The 19,362-nt window shown below is 43.0% G+C and overlaps 1 protein-coding gene across 1 annotated transcript; it reads right to left on the bottom strand.

The window, feature by feature from the left end:
* Window positions 1-915: 915 nt before the first annotated feature.
* On the bottom strand, window positions 916-19,091 carry COPS4 (COP9 signalosome subunit 4). Its single transcript, XM_044303641.1, has 10 exons — window positions 18,878-19,091; window positions 15,094-15,173; window positions 12,854-13,005; window positions 12,661-12,764; window positions 11,974-12,127; window positions 9,325-9,475; window positions 3,426-3,596; window positions 3,154-3,269; window positions 2,971-3,055; window positions 916-1,232 (listed from the first exon to the last, which is right to left on the bottom strand). Exons 1-10 carry the CDS (start codon window positions 18,949-18,951, stop codon window positions 1,099-1,101), a joined length of 1,221 nt encoding a protein of 406 aa, XP_044159576.1. The 5' UTR covers window positions 18,952-19,091; the 3' UTR covers window positions 916-1,098.
* Between the last annotated feature and the right edge of the window lie 271 nt (window positions 19,092-19,362).

Below are 19,362 nucleotides of genomic sequence, written 5' to 3'. Positions count from 1 at the left end.
CAGAATGCTACTCACTGGGAGCAAAAAAAACTGAGGTATTTCTCAGCCCCATTGCAGCAATCAATAGATGAACACCAGCCCTGCCCAATTCATTCTACTTCAAACCACATGTTTATCATGAGCAATGGCAGATAATATTTGTCAGTGATTATTAGTATAAGTTACACATATAACAAAGCATTCTGGAATCCACACTGCATACATCGGTTGTGCCTGGCTAGTTTATATATTTTTTTTTTGTGGAGACAGGCACAACCTGCTAGCTCATGAATGGTAAAGATATATGGTTAATGGAAAAGGGTTGTTCTGTGTCTCCTCCCCACTGATCCAAGGCTGGGACCATCCTCTAAGCAGTTCAGATGATTTATGGCCTCCCTAGTACTAAAATAGTGGCTGTAATCCCTTAGTTTGTCTATGAAAGACTGTATGCGCCTCTAAGAGAAGGAGGCAAATTGGGGATCTGAAAAATATCATGGAGTTAGAACTAATAGCAAGTTCTGCTACACAAGATTTCATGCAAAACAGCCGCGTTTGATTTTCCATCCACAAAAAAAACTATTTTATCCTCAAAAATAAGACCTGCAGTGAGATTCTCAGATCTGTATAAAAAAAAAAAAAGTTTCATGGCTCCATTGACTTTATTTGGGTCAGTGTGTGCTATTTTAAAGGCATGAGGCCTAATAAGTGTGTGTGTGTGTGTGTGTGGGGGGGGGGGGGGGTCCCCTAATGTGGTCTCTCCGTTAAAATCTATAGGAGTTACCGAAACTGATAAGAATGGGCAGCCACCTCTACATGTTAACTCCTACTATGCAACTGCATTGGTTTGTAAAATGAAGAGGGCCCACATCAGACATTAATAGCACGTGCAGGGGCTTTCAAATAGAACAGACATTTACAATAATTTTTTAGACAAGCTAGACAAAGAAATGACCTTTATTTGAGGTGCATGCCACATAAACACTGCTGCTTCCAGCATCCAATAGATGTTGCATGAAAAACAAAATTCTTAAAAAAAAAAAGTCTGCTAAGTGCATAGTTACCACACAGGTATTATGTATGATCCTAAAGGGAAAAAAACAACACACATAGGTATAGTTTTCACTGAGCCATCTGAGCCTCCATGGCCTGTGCGGTCCACTCTGGTGCCGTCTGACTTATCTTTTCTAGAAGGTTATTGACTTGAAAACACAATGACTGGATCTGTTTGTCCCATGTAGGTAAAGCTTCACGAGCTGAGAAAGCAAACCCAAAATAGGTCAATTCAGCATAATGTTCAGCAGTTGAAGATGATATTTTATTACACTAGCTCAAGGGTGGACAATGGAAAATCAGTCCTAGAGACTGGCTATCATGACATTCATGCATCTGACAGCTGGGTGCTTTCATCCGCTGTGGAATTCATAAGACTATGCCATCGGCAACCACATCCAATTCCATCTCTCCCTGCAGGAGTGGCCACGCACCAAGCAGAGACTGATGCTTGAAAGTACAAATAGCAGTCAGGCAAAGGATGAGAAATATTCAAGTACAACTGCAGCCATTATTCCAATCGGATCAATTGAATTGAGCTGCAGATCTAGCATACGGGAAAAGTGTACAAACTAGTAAAATTCTAAGTGTAACTGCTATTTCAGTTTAGTTTTATTATAGTGTAGGGACAGTGATGGTGAGCATTTTTGTAATATACTTCATTAGGGAAATGCGTTTATATTTACTAGAAAACAAGATTTAAAGAGCCTCCTTACAACACTAAACTGATCCAACTGGTGCAAAGGAGAATTTATTTTCAACGTCTTCAACTCTGGGGAATGGAAAGCCTTCTCAGCCTGCCTCTTATCTCACTATCTACATGTGTTCTAATGAGCTCTGCCTGTGCCCCAGCCTAACTAACTTGATGCCAGTGCTGAGCGCTGGTAGCTCTGGACTTGTATCTCTATTCTCTACGCTTCTCTGTTAGGTAGTGAGCACATGAAATAAAGACAGTACTTATACAGAAACATAGTATGCTTATAGTCCGTGCTAAGTGCTGGCAGCCCTGTTCACTTCTCCCTTCCCGGCGCTTAGTAACTAACAGAGAAACACAGTGAATACAAAGTAGCAGCGCTAGCAGGAAATCAGATAGGCACAGATACAGGCAGAGATTGTTAGGACACATAGAGGGAGATAAGAGGCAGGCAAAAAATAACATAAAGCCCGCCTCTGTATGTTCCACACCCATCTTCAGTGTTAAGAAAAGCACTCAAGATGGACTCTTCTTAGCAACATTCCGTTAGACTGGGTACACATACATCGGTTGTGTCCGGCTAGTTTATTTTTATTTTATTTTTTGTAGAGACAGGCACAACCTCTAGTGGACATGTCCAGTGTGTATAGAATGATAGCGCCACACAGAAAAATGCTGCCATGCCATTTCACTTCTGGTATCACAACCGATATACCCGATGTACCTAAATGATCCCATAGAAAACAATGGGATCGGTTCTCTCTTCAGTTTCCCTCCGGCATATTCTGCACCACACTGGAGGAAAACTGACCCAGATCGCCGAAAGTATGTGAAGGGGCCCTTAGGGCTGTTTCACACGAGCGGATGCCGTGCGTGGCATCCGCTCTGTGAAAGAGTGCCAAGACCCGATGCAGACTGCAGAGGCACGGAGCATTAACATGACTGATAATGCTCCGTGCCTCTCTGTGATCTCTTTACTACGAAATCACAGTAACAACTTTATCTCACTGTGATTTCGTAGTAAAGAGATCACAGAGAAGCACAGAGCATTATCAGTCATGTTACTGCTCCGTGCCTCTGCAGTCTGCATCGGGTCTTGGCACTCTTTCATGGAGCGGATGCCACGCACGGCATCCACTCGTGTGAAACAGCCCTTAGAGTGCTACTAAGGAGACTCTTTACATGCTGTTTTTTTACACCTTAATGTTGTGCAGACATTGCCAGGCGATTTATAACAACTGACTTACTCTCAAAGTGAACAATGCCATCAATCTGATCAATGAATCCATTCATTCTTCCCTCTGTGATCATCTGAGACGCAATCTTCTCTGCCTGCATAATACACAACATATTGCATGTCAGGCAGTCATGAATATTTTGGGACTTTTAGACTTATAAGATGTCAGAATAAATAATGTAACGCCTCTTACCTTGGCAGCAGGAATTTCTAGTAATGCTCCAAGCTCCTCAAATGTTATATTGTTGTACAGTTTGCTTGCTGACAGCAAATTATGCTCTATTACTGCTCTATCCAGGATACTTGAACCTTCAATAAGAAGAAAAGCAAATTGTTTATGGAATTGTTGCTCTATTTGACCCCATGCATTAGGACAGTTATCCTCTCGACGTCATTCCTGATCTAATACAGCTGACAGGTCATCCAGGACAAGAACAATAATATTCTGTAGAATAGTAATCTTACCATCCCCAGTAGTTGCTTTCTGATGTGGCATAAGCATAGCGGCAAACTCTTGCAGTTGGTTTCCTCGGATGATTCTGTCAAGGTACATCTTCTCCAGAATCCCATAGGCGGCAAGCTGTTGGCATCGTTCATCCTTAAACAGCGTTGCCAACATTCGGGAACGTTGCTGTCCTATGAATAATAAATATGGCATGATAAGCTTCTGTACAAAACTGGCGGTTTCATGGTGATGAGAATACCTCAAAATATTGGTCTAATAGATATTCCAGTAACTAAATAGTGTTGTCCAGGGACAAGAACCCCTGACAATGAGCGATTATTCTCAGCAGGGGATAGAGGGCAGCTGGCCAATCCACAGAAACACTGCAGGGAAAATCACCAACCCGTGCCCGTTCAAATGGCAACCATGAGTTTTCCAGAGCAGAAGCCGCAGTGAAGGCAGGGGGGGGTTAGGCTGCCTGGCTATCTGAGTGTAAAGTGAAATGAAAATGTTAAAAGAAGACCTGCCTGGTGAGGTAGGTCTGCACCCCTTCAGACACTTGGCTGCTCCTACCAGCTATAGCCTTCCTGCAGGCACTGGGCTGATCAGTTTTAGCTAACAGTCTTTTCACCTCGGGTCACTTCCTGGAAGCAGCAGCTATGCCCCACGGTCTCCTGTGTCCACCAAGGATTGGAGCGAGAAAAGGATTTTACAGGAGAGTCACAAAAAAATTTTTTTTTTTAAAAGGGACAAATCACCTCAACTAATACAGGCGGAGCTCATGAAGGGAATGTGCTATCAGACAATGGCCTATTTTTTAAAATCACATTTTTATGTTAAACATATTTTTATTTACCATATTTAAAAAAAAAAAATAATCCTACAGTTTTCACACTGGCCACTGGGCCTACAATATGTAAAGACTTCCTAACTTTTGAGGAGCAGCTACATGAGCCACAGATACAATGGACAGGAGCGGACTCATTGACTTCTATGGGAGAGTTTTCTAGGGAGCTGTGTGATCTGTACAGAGGTCGGAAGGGAGTAGATAAGCTGTGAGATCACCTAATGTGAATGGTGGATGCTGTGTTATCTATATAGAGGTGTTACTATTCAATGTAATTCTGCCTGTGGCGATAATGATAATAGCTACTGAAAAGTTATTTGTACAGAAAAGGAATCCATGACCTATTAGTAGACCTAGTGGCCAGTGTGAAAATTGCAGGACTGTATACTTATTTTTTTTATGTAGATAGTTACATGGAATTCATTTTAAAAAAATATGAAAAGTTCTAAAATGAATGTGACATAAAATGGACATATTCCATTTGATAGGTTATAAAGCAGGGGTGCACAAACTTATTTTTTTTGTCTGGGGGCCATATTTCTCTATTTCAAGGGGCATAATAAAAATAAAAAAGTTGATCAGCACTTGTTTGGCATTGGCCTATCACACAGGCCAATGCAAAGTGAATGGGGAGGAATGATCGCTACCATAGTCAGTCCTCCCACATTCAGTTGCATTGAATATCAGCAGTACATCCTTGATCAAACAGGAAGATTTACTGCCGATAATCGTCCATCTTTCGTCCTAATGAAATATGCAAATCAGCCAACAAACGAGCGATTTCTAAATTATTGGCTGATCGACGGCACCATTATACATGCAAATTATCAGAAAAGAGCGTTCCTATGAACTTGTTTCCAGTAATTGTCCCAAAAATAATGCAGTGTAATCTGGGCAGTGGTGACATTTCCTTCCATCCTGCCTCCTATTCATAAATTAGCACTTTCCTTCACTGCAGAGGACAGCTCTCATTGGTTATCACCGACTGCTGCCTCCCCCAGTTATAGGTTATATCTATGTGACTGGTGCCCTGCAATAACCAGTAAGCAATTTGCTTATTAGTATAAGCACTCATTGGATAACCCTTTAAAGACCAAGTCGGAAAAGGCCTCAGAGCCTCTGTTAGCATGATCAAACCTATTAAACCAGGCATATTGCCTGGTAGGGTGGGTCATACTGATTAAAACAACAACCTTCTTTTCTTTTTAGATTGCACTGCTGCAGAGCTATGTGGAGCTTTATATTTATGCAAATTAGGCAGTTCAAGCAATGACTAAGTGAGACACCGCACAGGCCCCTGTCTGCCCCTGTCTAGCCCTGTCAATCAAAGGCGAGTGTACTGGGGGTAGCAGTAGCGGTCCCCCTCGCTGGTCCCTCGGTGATCGAACTTCCTAATTTGGTATCATTTTAATCAGCATGATCAACCCTACGAGGCAATATGCCTGGTTTAATAGGGTTGATCATACTGACAGAGGCTCTATAATGACCAGACACTTTTACGATTTAGCACACATGGTGGTTTAACAGTTGTAACTTTTATTAGCTGGACTACCAAAATAAGTTTTGCAATGTTTTTTTTTTTTTTTTTTTTTACATGACACACAGAACTTTTTACATTTTTTAGCATTTTTCTGTTTTAGTTGAGAAAAAAATATATATATTTTTAAAAACTATAGCTCCTTATTCTTTAAATGTGTAAATGGAACAATAACTTCTACAGTTTCAGTTGGCATTTTTATTTGTATATTAGGTTTAGGCTACTTTCACACTTGCGTTCGGGGCTCCGCTTGTGAGTTTCGTTTGAAGGCTCTCACAAGCGGCCCTGAACTGATCCGTCCAGCCCTAATGCATTCTGAGTGGATGCGGATCCGCTCAGAATGCATCAGTCTGGCTCCGTCTGTCCTCCGCTCAGCAGGCGGACACCTGAACGCTGCTTGCAGCGTTCGGGTGTCCGCCTGGCCGTGCGGAGGCAAACGGATCCGTCCAGACTTACAATGTAAGTCAATGGGGACGGATCCGTTTGAAGTTGACACAGTATGGCTCAATTTTCAAACGGATCCGTCCCCCATTGACTTTCAATGTAAAGTCAAAACGGATCTGTTTGCACTATCATGAACACTATCATGCACTATCATGGTAATGCAAACGGATCCGTTCTGAACGGATCTAAGCGTTTGCATTATAGGTGCGGATCCGTCTGTGCAGACACCAGACGGATCCGCCCTGAACGCAAGTGTGAAAGTAGCCTAAGGCTACTTTCACACTAGCGTTCGATCGGATCCGTTCTGAACGGATCCGATCATATTAATGCAGACGGAGGCTCCGTTCAGTACGGATCCGTCTGCATTAATAACTTAGAAAAAATTCTAAGTGTGAAAGTAGCCTGAGCGGATCCGCTCAGAATGCATCAGTCTGGCACCGTTTGTCCTCCGCTCCGCTCAGCAGGCGGACACCTGAACGCTGCTTGCAGTGTTCGGGTGTCCGCCTGGCTGTGCGGAGGCAAACGGATCCGTCCAGACTTGCAATGTAAGTCAATGGGGACGGATCCGTTTGAAGTTGACACAGTATGGCTCAATTTTCAAATGGATCCGTCCCCCATTGACTTTCAATGTAAAGTCAAAACGGATCCGTTTGCACTATCATGAACAAAAAAAAAAAAAAAATTTTTTTTTGTTCATGGTAATGCAAACGGATCCGTTCTGAACGGAGCCACCGTCTGCATTAATATGAGCGGATCCGTTCAGAACGGATCCGATCGAACGCTAGTGTGAAAGTAGCCTACATATGTTTTTTAATATTCCCCCAAGGGGTTATTAAAAGACCTCTGAAGTACACTCAAGGCTTTGTTTTTGTTTTTACCCTTTTTCCACTGTAACTGGGGCATTCAAAAAAGTCCCAGTTACAGAGGAAAACAACCCCCTGTGGAGGCAATGTATGCAGGGAGAGCTGATCAGGGTCTGCTAAAACCTTGCAGCTCTCCTATGCCCAAGATACCAGGCGGTCACAGTAATTACTAGGTCCAATAGAGGGAGCAGCAAAGCCACGTACTTTATTTACTGCCTAGAGTGCATTGAGTGCCAAGTACCAAGGAAAGGAGAAACCAGAAGCGCTTGTAAAGTGCTTCGGTCTTCTTCGCGGGGTCCCCAGTTGTCACTGAAAGCTCGGGACCTGACCTGATTCTGCTAGAGTGCAGGAGCTTTAAAGAGGACCTTTCACGGGTTCTGACATTACAATATCAATACCTGGCACTGTAGGGCAGGTCTACTAGATGTCATATTGCAATTTTTTTTTTACTGATACTCTGCTCCATTGGGGGGGGGGGGGGGATGGGGTGTGCCCCCAATTCTGTTTTCGCACCCTGTATGCTAATCAGTAGCATGGGTACAGGGAGGAGGAGACGGCTGCGTTTCTCAGTGGGCGTCTTCTTCTTCCTGGCTGTGAGCTGTCCAATCACAGCGGACTACTTCGCAGCCATTGAGAAAAAACAGATTATCTTCTCCCCGACTGACGTGGTCCGCTGTGATTGGACAGCTCACGGCCAAGAAGGAGACGCCCCTTGAGAAACACAGCAGTCGTCTCCTCCTCTCTGTACTGATTAGCATACAGGGCGGCAAAACAGAATGGGGGCACAGCACCCCAACGGAGCAGGCTATCAGTAAAAAATAATTAGTGATATGTCTAGCGAACATGCCCTACAGTGCCAGGTATTGATATTGTAAAGTCAGAACCGGTGAAAAGTCCCCTTTTATCCTGTGCCGTATGGCGTTGCAGTCAGAAACTAGGGATCGACCGATTATCGGATTTACCGATATTATCGGCCGATATTCAGGATTTTGAACGTTATCGGTATCGGCATTTATTTTGCCGATATTCCGATAACGTCCTGGGAACACAGATCCCGCTGCTGACAGCGCTCTCAGTGTTCCCTCAGCAGCAGCACAGGGGAGAAGGAGCAGTGTCTCCTCCCCCTGTGCTGCTGCTGCCGCTCCAGCCAATGGGAGGACAGGGGACAAGAGGAGGGGAGGAGCTATGGCCACTGCGCCACCAATGAAGCTTAATCTCACATTAATTCATATACAGGAGGCGGGAGCTGCAGAATCACATAGCCGGCTCCCGGCCTCTATGAGCTGTAGCTGCGATCTGCGGTAGTTAACTCCTCAGGTGCCGCGGATCGCAGCTACTGCTCATAGAGGTCGGGAGCCGGCTATGTGATTCTGCAGCCAGCTCCCGCCTCCTGTATATGAATAAATTAGAGATTAAGCTTCATTGGTGGCGCAGTGCCCCCCCCCAAGCCCCCCAGTATCAGACATTGGTGGCGCAGTGCGCCCCCCCAATATTAGGCATTGGTGGCGCAGTGCGCCTCCCCCCCAAGCCCCCAGAGTATTAAGCATTGGTGGCGCAGTGCGCCCCCCCTCCCCCCCAGTATTAAACAGTGGTGCGCCCCACCCCACCCCAGTCGCAGTGCGCCCCCCACAGGATTCCCTCTCCCCTGCTCCTCCGATCGGAGCCCCAGCAGTGTAATGCTGGGGCTCCGATCGGTTACCATGGCAGCCAGGACGCTATTGAAGCCCTGGCTGCCATGATAAGCTCCATGCTACTGTGTGCACAAAGCACACAGCAGCAGGGACAGTGTGAGCTCCTATTCACCCTGATAGAGCTCTATCAGGGTGAATAGGACAAGGGTTCTAGTCCCTAAGGGGGCTAAAAGTTAGTTTAAAAAAAAAAAGAAAGTAATAAAAATAAAAACACCAAAATATTAAATATAAATGAAAAAGAAAGATTTACAAAAAAAATAAAAATACACATTAACAATAAACATTAATTTTCAGCAGATTTGTGGGAATTTTAATTTTTTTTTCAAAAATGAAAATTCCCAGAATATCGGTATAAATTATCGGCTATCGGCCTGAAAGTTCACAAATTATCGGTATCGGTATCGGCCCTAAAAAATCAATATCGGTCGATCCCTATCAGAAACATAGCTGATCGCACAGGCAGACGATCAGATGTTTCTGTCCAGCACTCCAGGTATAAAGCTTTTATATCCATATCATCATTTTCCTATGCCTTACCTGCAGAAGCAAGGATGGTACAATGCAGTGCATGCTTAAGTGCTTCCATCCGCTCGTTTTCATGCACTATGGTTTTGTAGGACAATTCATTGTATCTCTGGGCAGCTTCTATGAACTTTCTCCTATAGTCTAGAACCCGGGCATAGCAAACCTAGACAGAAGAAATTTATTAACGCCACGACACAATATGTTCTGAATAATTAATATATGTATATGTTTTGCAGAATTTCAGTTGTGGAGATCTCCCCAAAATTCCAAAACAAAGTACAATGCAGGTAAAATGTGTTTGAAGAAAGCCAATTTCAAGCAGCTTTAAAAATCTGCAACAATTTTAGGCACGCTGCAGATTCCTCAACTCAAACATGGAATTCATAATTCTACAATGCAATTGAATAGGTTATGATTTCCCCAAACTAGATTAAAGAGGTTGGCTAACTTCAAGTGCGTTTTAAATAAACCCCCCACCCACTGGGCCTGTCAAGGGAAGCCATACTTTATTCACCCCTTCCCGACCAGCGCTGTAATAGTGCGGAGCTGGCTGGGTCTTTAAAGATGGCGCGCGCTCTGGAGCTTCTTATAGAAGAGACCCACGGCTCATGTCTGCAGCCGGCAATAATGCCGATCGCGGACATTTAACCCCCTCAGATGATTGATGACCATGGCATCTGAGCGTGCTGAAAACCGAAAGGGCTTGCTTCGGGTGGTGCTCCGGCACCCCCGTGCGGTGATCGGAGGAGCCGGAACTTGTGTGCAGCAGCCCCTGTCTTTGTGAATGATAGGAGGCTGCTGTATAGTATTTCCTATGGAGCCCTTGCCTGTAAAAATATATTTCCCATACGGCAAATAGCAAAACATTTAATAAAAAAAGTGATCAAAAAGGCATACACACCCCAGAATGGTATCAATGAAAAGTTCAGATCACCCCGCAAAAAATTAGCTCCCATACAGCTCCATAAACATAATTACAAAAAAGTTATAGGGGTCAAAATATAGTGAAGAAAAAAAAAAAAACAGATTTTTTTTTCATCACTATCAAAACGCAAGAGAAACTATACATGTAAGGTAAGTTATCGCCAGATTCGTAATGACCTGTAGAATAAAAGTAACCAGTCAGTTTTATCGTACATCAAACGCCGTAAATAAAAAAAACAAAAAACATAAAACTGTGGTGGAATTGCTTTTTTTTTGCAATTTCACCCCATTTGGAATTTTTTTTCTGCTTCCCACTACATCATATGCAATATTAAATTGTGGCATTTGAAAGTACAACTTGTCCCGCAGAAATTAAGCCCTCATATGGCTATGGTGAACAGACAAATAAAGTTATGGCTCTGGGAAGGCAGGGAGTGCAAAAAGAAAACGCAAAAAAAAAAACGCAAAAAAAACTCTGGGGGTCAAAGGGTTAAACCAACCAGTACCTCAGCCAAATAACAAATAGTGGGCCTAGCAATATAGCTCAAAGTAACACTTATACAGAGAAGCCAATAGCCCAAAGTCAAATAAATAGAAAATACCGTATAATATATATCAAAATAATTTATTGAAACATAAATACACAAAATATAATAAAAGGTGAAAGACATAAGGGGACAAAAAGTAAAAGCCCCCCACTGTCGCCCTGCAGTGCGGAAACCGCACAGGTGTATAGGCCAGGCACAATCAATATGGAAAGTCACGCATAAAAGTCTAGTTGGCCACACTCTCCTACAAAGCCAGTGGGCAATAGATTTTTTCACTATTTGTTCCTGCCTTACATGTTATTATATGCTGCAGAGTCACACCAGCGGATACTTGTAGAGATTGCCCGGTTTACTAGATATTGTTTGATATTTTTATTTTTTGGGGTGGATTGTGTATTATACCTGCTATTTTTCTGATGACACTGCAACATTACTCTTTCAGCTCAAAGGGGCCATATATTTATGCTCTGCTCGGTATCCCGGGTGGTATTTACGGTAGATATTACATTTAACCGAGCTAATGACTGGTAGGGGAGTGTGGCCAACTAGCCTTTTATGCATGACTTTCCATATGGAGTGTGTCTGGCCTATACACCTATATATAGAGAGGATTAGGCAAATGTATTAATGTGCTTGCACCTCGACCTTGTCATAAAATGTGGCAAAATTTGCATTAATGGTGTATGGCTTAAAGGGGTTGTCCAGAAATCTGAAACTGATCAATACTCAATGTCAGACAAAGGAAACGACCGTCCTCACTCCCTTTGATCAACTGTTACCTTGTAGCTCCGGCAAAGGAACAACAACATATCTCCATCCACTGAGTGTAAAGGACGGAGCTGGTTACTACAGCACTGCTCCCATTTAAGTGAATGGGAATAACGTTGCAGTTACCAACTCTGTCCGCTTATCGGCAGGACAACCCCTTTAAGATGCAACAATATGTGGCAAAATTTTGCAGCAAAGTAAGCCAGCCAGCAGCTGGTATAAAATCAGACAAAAGTGTCTATCCCTACACTAAATTTATCATACAGCATAAATCACTGTGATAAATCTGGCGCATTTTTTGACTACTTGCCTAAAGTTTACACTGCATTTCCGACAGGATTCATAAATCTGCCCCACCAGAGGTGCAGTATATAAGGAATCGTTTCCTTCTAGGCAACTGAGGCAGACGCCAATCCTTTACCTTGTAGTGGATTTGCAGCTGCTCATTGGTGGACTCATTCTGTAGCAAGGAGGCCCGGTTTATGTATGCTTCAGCTTGTACTGGGTCATCATCCTCCAGGTATAGCCGGGCGATCTTCAGGTAGGTTTCCAGTTTATAGTCAACATTGTATTGTCTTCACAAAAAAAAAAAAAAAAAAAAAAAAAAAAAAAAGAACATTCAGACAACAAGGTACATGCTTAGGGGCCGTTCTCATCAGGTTTTAGCTCCCCTCTGAAGTTCCTGCCTTTGGGAGTAAACGTACGTTTGAATAACCGAAAATGGCACTCAAACATACACCTCGGGACAAATGTATACAGACATTTTTTTTTTTTTATGAGTGGAATAGGTCAAAAATAAAAAATAATTATTACTCATCCTCACCACCAGAGCAGCGGATTGCGAATGTGAATACTGATTATTTTTAACCCTTTCCATCTATTCTAAAACAAAATAGGTCCCCTGGAAACCCCATTTAGTAGAGTGAACTTAGCAGTCTAGTTACAGTGTTGTGTCCTGCAAAACAGAGACCAGCCTTTAGATGCACATAGCTTTTTCGGGTAGTCAGATATATCACCGCGGTGGAAAGATCAGTGGAGAGTTAAAAATGTGATGTGAACAGCCCCTTAGAGACAAGTTTAAATGAAATAAAACTGATAATAGTCTCACTTCTGTCCTGTTTCCAACGGTATCCCAACTAATACTTGTGCTGCGTTCCTCCAGTCTTCTTCCTTCTCATAAATGGATGCCAAGTGCTGCCTAATAGATGCGACCTACAGGAAAACGATGCCATCAAATTAACCATCTACACACTGTGTACTTCGGCTGGACACAATGCAGTATGTGCGGTGTGACCTCTCACCTGTTCCTCAAAAGAAATGACTCGTGGCTGGATCTTTTCAAGGGTGAAATGATAAATCTCTTTGGCAATACCATCAGGCAAACTCGGAAGATGGCTGCAAAAGTCTGTGAGCAGCTGACGTGAAATGACCAGGCTGACATTCTCATTCACCACTGGAAAGTGGGCGAGACCCCATTAGACAGGCATTCATACTATACAGTTTTACTGATAAACATCAAAGCATAAGGGACGTAAAAAAAACGGACGCGGGTGTCTACACGTTTCAATCCCTATGTTGGGGAAAACATTCAGTGCTAAACAATAAAGTCGATATTCACTTTTCATTAATCCTTAGAATACCAGAGTTTTTTTTTAGCTTTTTTGCATTTTCATTTTTCTTCCCCATCTTCCTTGAGCCATAACTTTTTTTATTTCACATAGCTGTATGAGGGCTTATTTTTTGCGGGACATGTTGTACTTTCTAATGCCACCATTAAAGGGGTTATCAAATTTCTCAACTTTCCTCCATGTGCCGGGCCCCTCACAGGTAATATACTTACCCCGCACCGCCGCTGCTTCTCCCTCTACATGGATAAAAACATCCAGTTTCGGGGGGAAGCAGCCAATTGCAGCCTGGGACAAACCTCCCTAGGATCACGGGTGATGCTAGGGAGGCTCGTCCCCCGTCTGTCATTGGCTGTTCCTCCCCCCCCCCCCCCCCCCATCCCCCAAGACCACCGGATGTTTTCATTCAAGTACAGGGAGAAGTAGCAGCGGCGGTGCGGGTTAAGGCTACCTTCACACTTGCGTTTTGGCTTTCCATTTGTGAGATCCGTCAAAACGGATCAGTTTTGCCCTAATACCTTCTGAATGGAAAAGGATCTGCTCACAATGCATCAGTTTGCCTCCGATCAGTCTCCATTCCGCTCTGGAGGCGGACACCAAAACGCTGCCTGTAGCGGATCCATCCTGACACACAATGTAAGAATGTAAGTCTATGGGAACGAATCAGTTTTCTCTGGCACAATAGAAAACTGATCCGTCTTGGCTATGTTACAGATACTACAAACGGATCCGTTCATGACGGATGCATGCGGTTGTATTACTGTAACGGATCCGCCCCAAAACGCGAGTGTGAAAGTAGCCTAAGTATATTACCTGTGAGGGGCCCAGAACATGTGGGGCTGTTTGAGAAATTTGATAACCCCTTTACAATGTACTAGGAAGCGGTAAAAAAAAAAATACCAAATGGGGTGGAACTGGAAAAAATAAAATATTTCCACGGGTTTTGTTCCCACGGCGTTCCGTTTGCGGCAAAACTGACCCATGACCTTCATTCTCTGGGTCAGTATGATTACAACGATACCAGATATGTATAGTTTTTTTTTTTATGTCTAAAATCTATAATTTTTTTTTTTTTTTTTTTTTACACAACCGTATTCTGACCCCCATAACTTTTTTTTATAGTTATATCTACTTAGCTGGGGGCAAATTTTTTGTGGGACAATCTGTAGTTTTTATTGATACCATTTCAGAGTGTGTGTGACTTTTTGATAACATTTTATAAAAAAAATAAATAAATTGGGTAAGAGCAGCAACGAAAAAATTTACCCATTTTGACCCTTTTTTTCTGTTCGGTCATTCGCTGTAAAAATATTTTTATATTTTAATAGTACAGGCATTTTCAGTCACGGTGATACCCATGATGTTTATATTTTTTGTTATTTATGTATTTATTTTTTGTTATAAGGAAAGGGGGGTGATTTAAACAGTTTTTTTTTTATGTACGGTAAGTATTTTTTTGTTTTTTATGATTTCGAAACTCGTATTTGAGCCTACAAAATCAATTTTTTAATTTTAAATTTTGAACAACCATGTATTTTTTAAATGACTATTACTGTCTATTGCTGAGAATTGAAGTTTGAAGGCTCTCAGCCTCTTTAGTGAGGCTGAGCGTTTTCAAATCAATTACCGGCATCCTCACTGGCCACAGAGGATGCTGGTAACACCCCGGAAGCTCGAGTGTCCAGGTTTTTGCGCATTTAGATGCAGTGATCTCACTTGATCACGTAATCTAAAGGTTTTATTTACCGCGATCGGCATTATTGCCAGGCGCGGTAATTAGCCGCAGGTCTCTGCTGTTTGAAACAGCTAGGACCTGCCGGCTTTAACACCCGCTGCACGCGCAAGCGGGCGTCATGTTTGCCCATCGCTCCAGTGCTGTACATGTAGCTTGAGGCCAGTTCCTCCATAAATCTTACTTGCTTCTACAAAGGCCTTGAGAGCTTCAAGCTGCTCTTGTCCAACAAGCTGAAGGGCTTTCTCTAAAATTTGACGATATCTGTAAAACAAGAAAGAATAACTATAAATATCATTCACCCAAAAGAATAGAGAATGTTCTGGGGATGTGACATACAGCATTGAGCATGTGGGCAAATACTAACCTGATCTCCCCAGAGATAGATGGATATTTTGCAGTCTTTGCAGAACCTGTGACCTCTCCTGACATGTCCGTTTTAGTAACTACTTGCATTCCCCATGTAATACCAATTCTGAAGCATCTATTCTTATAACATTATTAGGGCTTAGCGAATCGACCTCGGATAAAACATCCGAAGTCGAATCACATAAAACCTTGTTCCAATATTGTACGGAGCAGGAGCTCCGTACAGTATTAGGGTACTTTCACACTTGCGTTTTTCTTTTCCGGCATAGAGTTCCGTCACAGAGGCTCTATACCGGAAAAGAACGGATCAGTTTTATCCCCATGCATTCTGAATGGAGAGTAATCCGTTCAGTTTGCATCAGGATGTCTTCAGTTCAGTCATTTTGACTGATCAGGCAAAAGATAAAACTGCAGCATGCTACGGTTTTCTCTCCAGCGAAAAAAACTGAAGACATGCCTGAATGCCGTATCCGGCATTTTTTCCCATAGGAATGTATTAGCGCCGGATCCGGCATTCAGAATACCGGAATGCCGGATCCGTCCTTCCGGCCTGCGCAGACCGGTAAAAATGTGAAAAAATGTACAAGACGGATCCGTCTGTCCGCATGACAAGCGGAGAGACGGATCCGTCCTTGCAATGCATTTGTGAGACGGATCCGCATGCGGATCCGTCTCACAAATGCTTTGAGTCAGCGGCAGATCGGGCGTCCAGTTCCGACGACGGAACTGCCCGCCGGATCACACTGCCGCAAGTGTGAAAGTAGCCTTAGAATGTATTGGCTCAGATGAGCCAAGTTCGGGAAATGTTTTTTTACAGTACAAATTAATTTAATTTAAGTTAATGCGCAAAGTCTCACGAGGCTTTGCGAAGCAATAACTTCGGCTCATTGGAGCCAATACATTCTAATACTGTACAGGCCTCATGTTTCATCCGAAGTTGATTCGCTCATCCCTAAACATTATGTTGTGCTATTCCTTTATTATTCCTGCTAGAAGTTTATAAATGAATTGCCAACTAAGTGTTCCATTTCATGGCTTTTTTCTGCATAATCCGACACCATCCAATCAGTGCCACCAGTGCCAGACCGTAAAGGGACACACCCAACTAGTAACACCCAGTTGTACCTTAAATCATAAGCCCTTAGTAGGAAAAACAGAGGAACGACACAATACAGAGCTACTTTAAAACTTGAGACCAAACTCGAGGTACTTGTCGGAACCAAAGCGGAGTTCAGTTTCAAGTTTTAAAGAGTTTTTTCCACTTTAAAAAAAAAAAAATCAACTACCGAAGTTATTCAATGAAGTCACACGCGACTTCGCGAATAACGAACTACAGCTCATAGGAGCCCATACATTCTAATACTGTACGGAGACGACTCTCTGTACAGTATTATTCTGAAGTTTTGAATGAAGAGACTTTGGATTAAGCATCTGAAGCTTGCTTGGCTCAACTCTAATTGTGATAGAAAAGCTGGAAATTATACCCGTTAGGCCAAGTTCACACCTCAGTTATTTCCATCGGTTATTGTGAGTTATAACCGTATGCGGGTCAAAAGCACAATAGAGGCGAAAATATTCCCATTATCTGATCTCTGAGTAGGGTTCACCATCACCAATGGAAATCACTGGAACGTGAACTCTGCCTTAATCAACTACATCATGCAACATATACACATTGGGCCAGATTTATCATTAGCTCAGGTCAGAATAATGGAGTGAAAAAGTCCCAAACGCTAAAACTGCGCACAAATTTGCGACTTTTTTCTGCTCTGCACTATGCTCGCCAGTTTTCTGAAAGTGGGCGTGTTTTCTTATGTAAATGAATCTCTAGACAGATTTACTATTGGGACTATTTTAAAAGTCGCAATTTCACTCCAGTGAGGACCATGCTTATCTTATGAGACTTTTTAATAGAACATGCGACTTTTTCGTAAAGATGTGCGACTTTTGTAAAGCCGCTTACTGACGGATAAACTGCTACCGTCAAACCACATTTATTACAGTCTTAAAGGGCCGATCATAAATCTGACTTGGCTAAAACTGACTTTAGCCATATGTGAAAGTGGAGTGAGCCGTCAGTCATGATAAATCTGGCCCATTGTACGCACATGTATGACATGTGTATCAGCGTGTTTGTGGTGGCCAGTCCTCTCACAATACGAGGCACGTCCATACTGCTTTTCCTTGTGAATACAATAAAACTTCCAGCCAGCGTCCCCCTAATAATTAATATCCTTGCTCCAGTCTGTGGCAAGCTGCTTTCGAACAGACGATCTATATATCTGGGTGGATATAGGACGACCATTTTCACCTTCTGCAAGACTGCCTTCAGAAATTTCTTGCCACCAGAAATCTGTTTCATTTCTCTGAATGGGGTTGTTTTGGTGGCAAAAACATGGATTTCTGGAAACCTCATTTAAATGAATGGAACTTATTTTCAGCTGCAGAAACATCTGCATGGTGTGAAGGCCCCCTAATAATACTGCAGGTTATGGCGCTGCTGGTTTTTCGACCCTTCCATGCTGTACTACAACACTCCTTGTCACGTCAAAGCGACGCTTTATATATTATAAAAATAATCGGTTATTAAATATTACCTAAAAAATACAATAAAAACGAATGGGGTCATTTATCATACTGATGTAAAGGAGAAATGCCTTAGTTACCCATAGCAACCAATCAGATCCCACCTTTCATTTTGGACAGCTCCTTTGAAAAATGAAATGAGGAATCTGATTGGTCGCTATGGGCAACAAAACCAGTTCTACTTTACACCAGTTTGATAAATGACCCCATAAAAGTAATATTAAATGGCTGCAAGAAACCAAACAGAACTGATGTTTCGGGCCAAATCCAAGGTCTCACCATGACATTACTGTGCACATGCCAGCTTTGTAAAAAGGCTGTCTCCAGGAGTCACACCCTTTAACAGCTCGCTTTAGGGGATAAAAATGAAAAGAAATGCATCTTTTTAATGCAGGATGCACTTGAATATCCGTACATTTGCGCCACACTTCAAGGATCTGCTATGTTCAGTTTAAAGCAGCCATAATTTGGTTTTCAGTTCCTTGCCATGTTCAAGACGTCTGCTTGCTGTCAATGAGTGGAGAGATTCTTGCTTAAAAAAAGTGCATCTAACACAGTCGCTGGGCCAGTACGACAGAGCAGGGATCAACAACCTCCAGCTGTGCTCAGACTACAACTCCCACCATGCATACTTGCTCGGCTGTTCTTGGAACTCTCATAGTATGGAATGGAACATGCTGGGAGTTGTAGTTTCACACTAGCGGTTGCTGGCCCCTGTTTTTGCCATACTGTAACAAGTATCATACAATGACAGCAAGCAGAGATGCTAACAATGATGTACACACCCATCAGGCTTGAGTGTAATATTTAATGCAGTAGATGGAGGAAATACAAAAAGTGCAGATAAGCTGCAATGTCACACACACAGGGCGAATAAAGCACAGGCCTCCTGTAAAATCGACGAAAGATCGCTCCCTATAAGCCGACGCGTGGGGGCGCTACACTACCCCCCATTATGGGCTATAGCCACAAACAGAAGAATGGAGACAGGAGCCCCGTCATGCCCCACTCACTTCCCAGCCAGGTCCTTGTGAGAACCGCTGGAGCTCATCAGCTGGGTGAGATCCTGTCTCACAGACGCGGCCATCTTGATGTTTCTTAGCTGGTTGACGGCGGTGTGACGTCATGAGATTGCGCCGCTCCCGGCGACTACTGCTTTCCGGACGCTGTAAGATGTCGTCATTCGGAGCTACGGATCGCCTAGAGTTCAATTTGTCTTAGTTGTGTGATGGGCTCCTCCTGCTGGACGCTTGCAGAATAGCACAAGAAAGTAATATTCAGGTCAGAGAAGTGAGTAAAATATATAACAGAAATAAGGTCTCTCCAGGCTCAACTCGCATCAGAAGTATTTCTATGTTTGCTGCTGCCTCAAAGGGGTGTTTGGAAATAATTGCTAATCAGCAAACAGAAAAATCATACTTACCTGCTCCCCGTTATTTGCGCTGTTTACATCTGGTGCACCGTGGGCATGGTCACATGCTCTGCTGCAGCCAGTAAC

The sequence above is a fragment of the Bufo gargarizans genome, chromosome 1, assembly GCF_014858855.1.
Source record: "Bufo gargarizans isolate SCDJY-AF-19 chromosome 1, ASM1485885v1, whole genome shotgun sequence".
NCBI lineage: Eukaryota > Metazoa > Chordata > Amphibia > Anura > Bufonidae > Bufo > Bufo gargarizans.
Note: the sequence above shows the minus strand (reverse complement) of the source record. Positions and strands in the feature narration are given on the sequence as shown.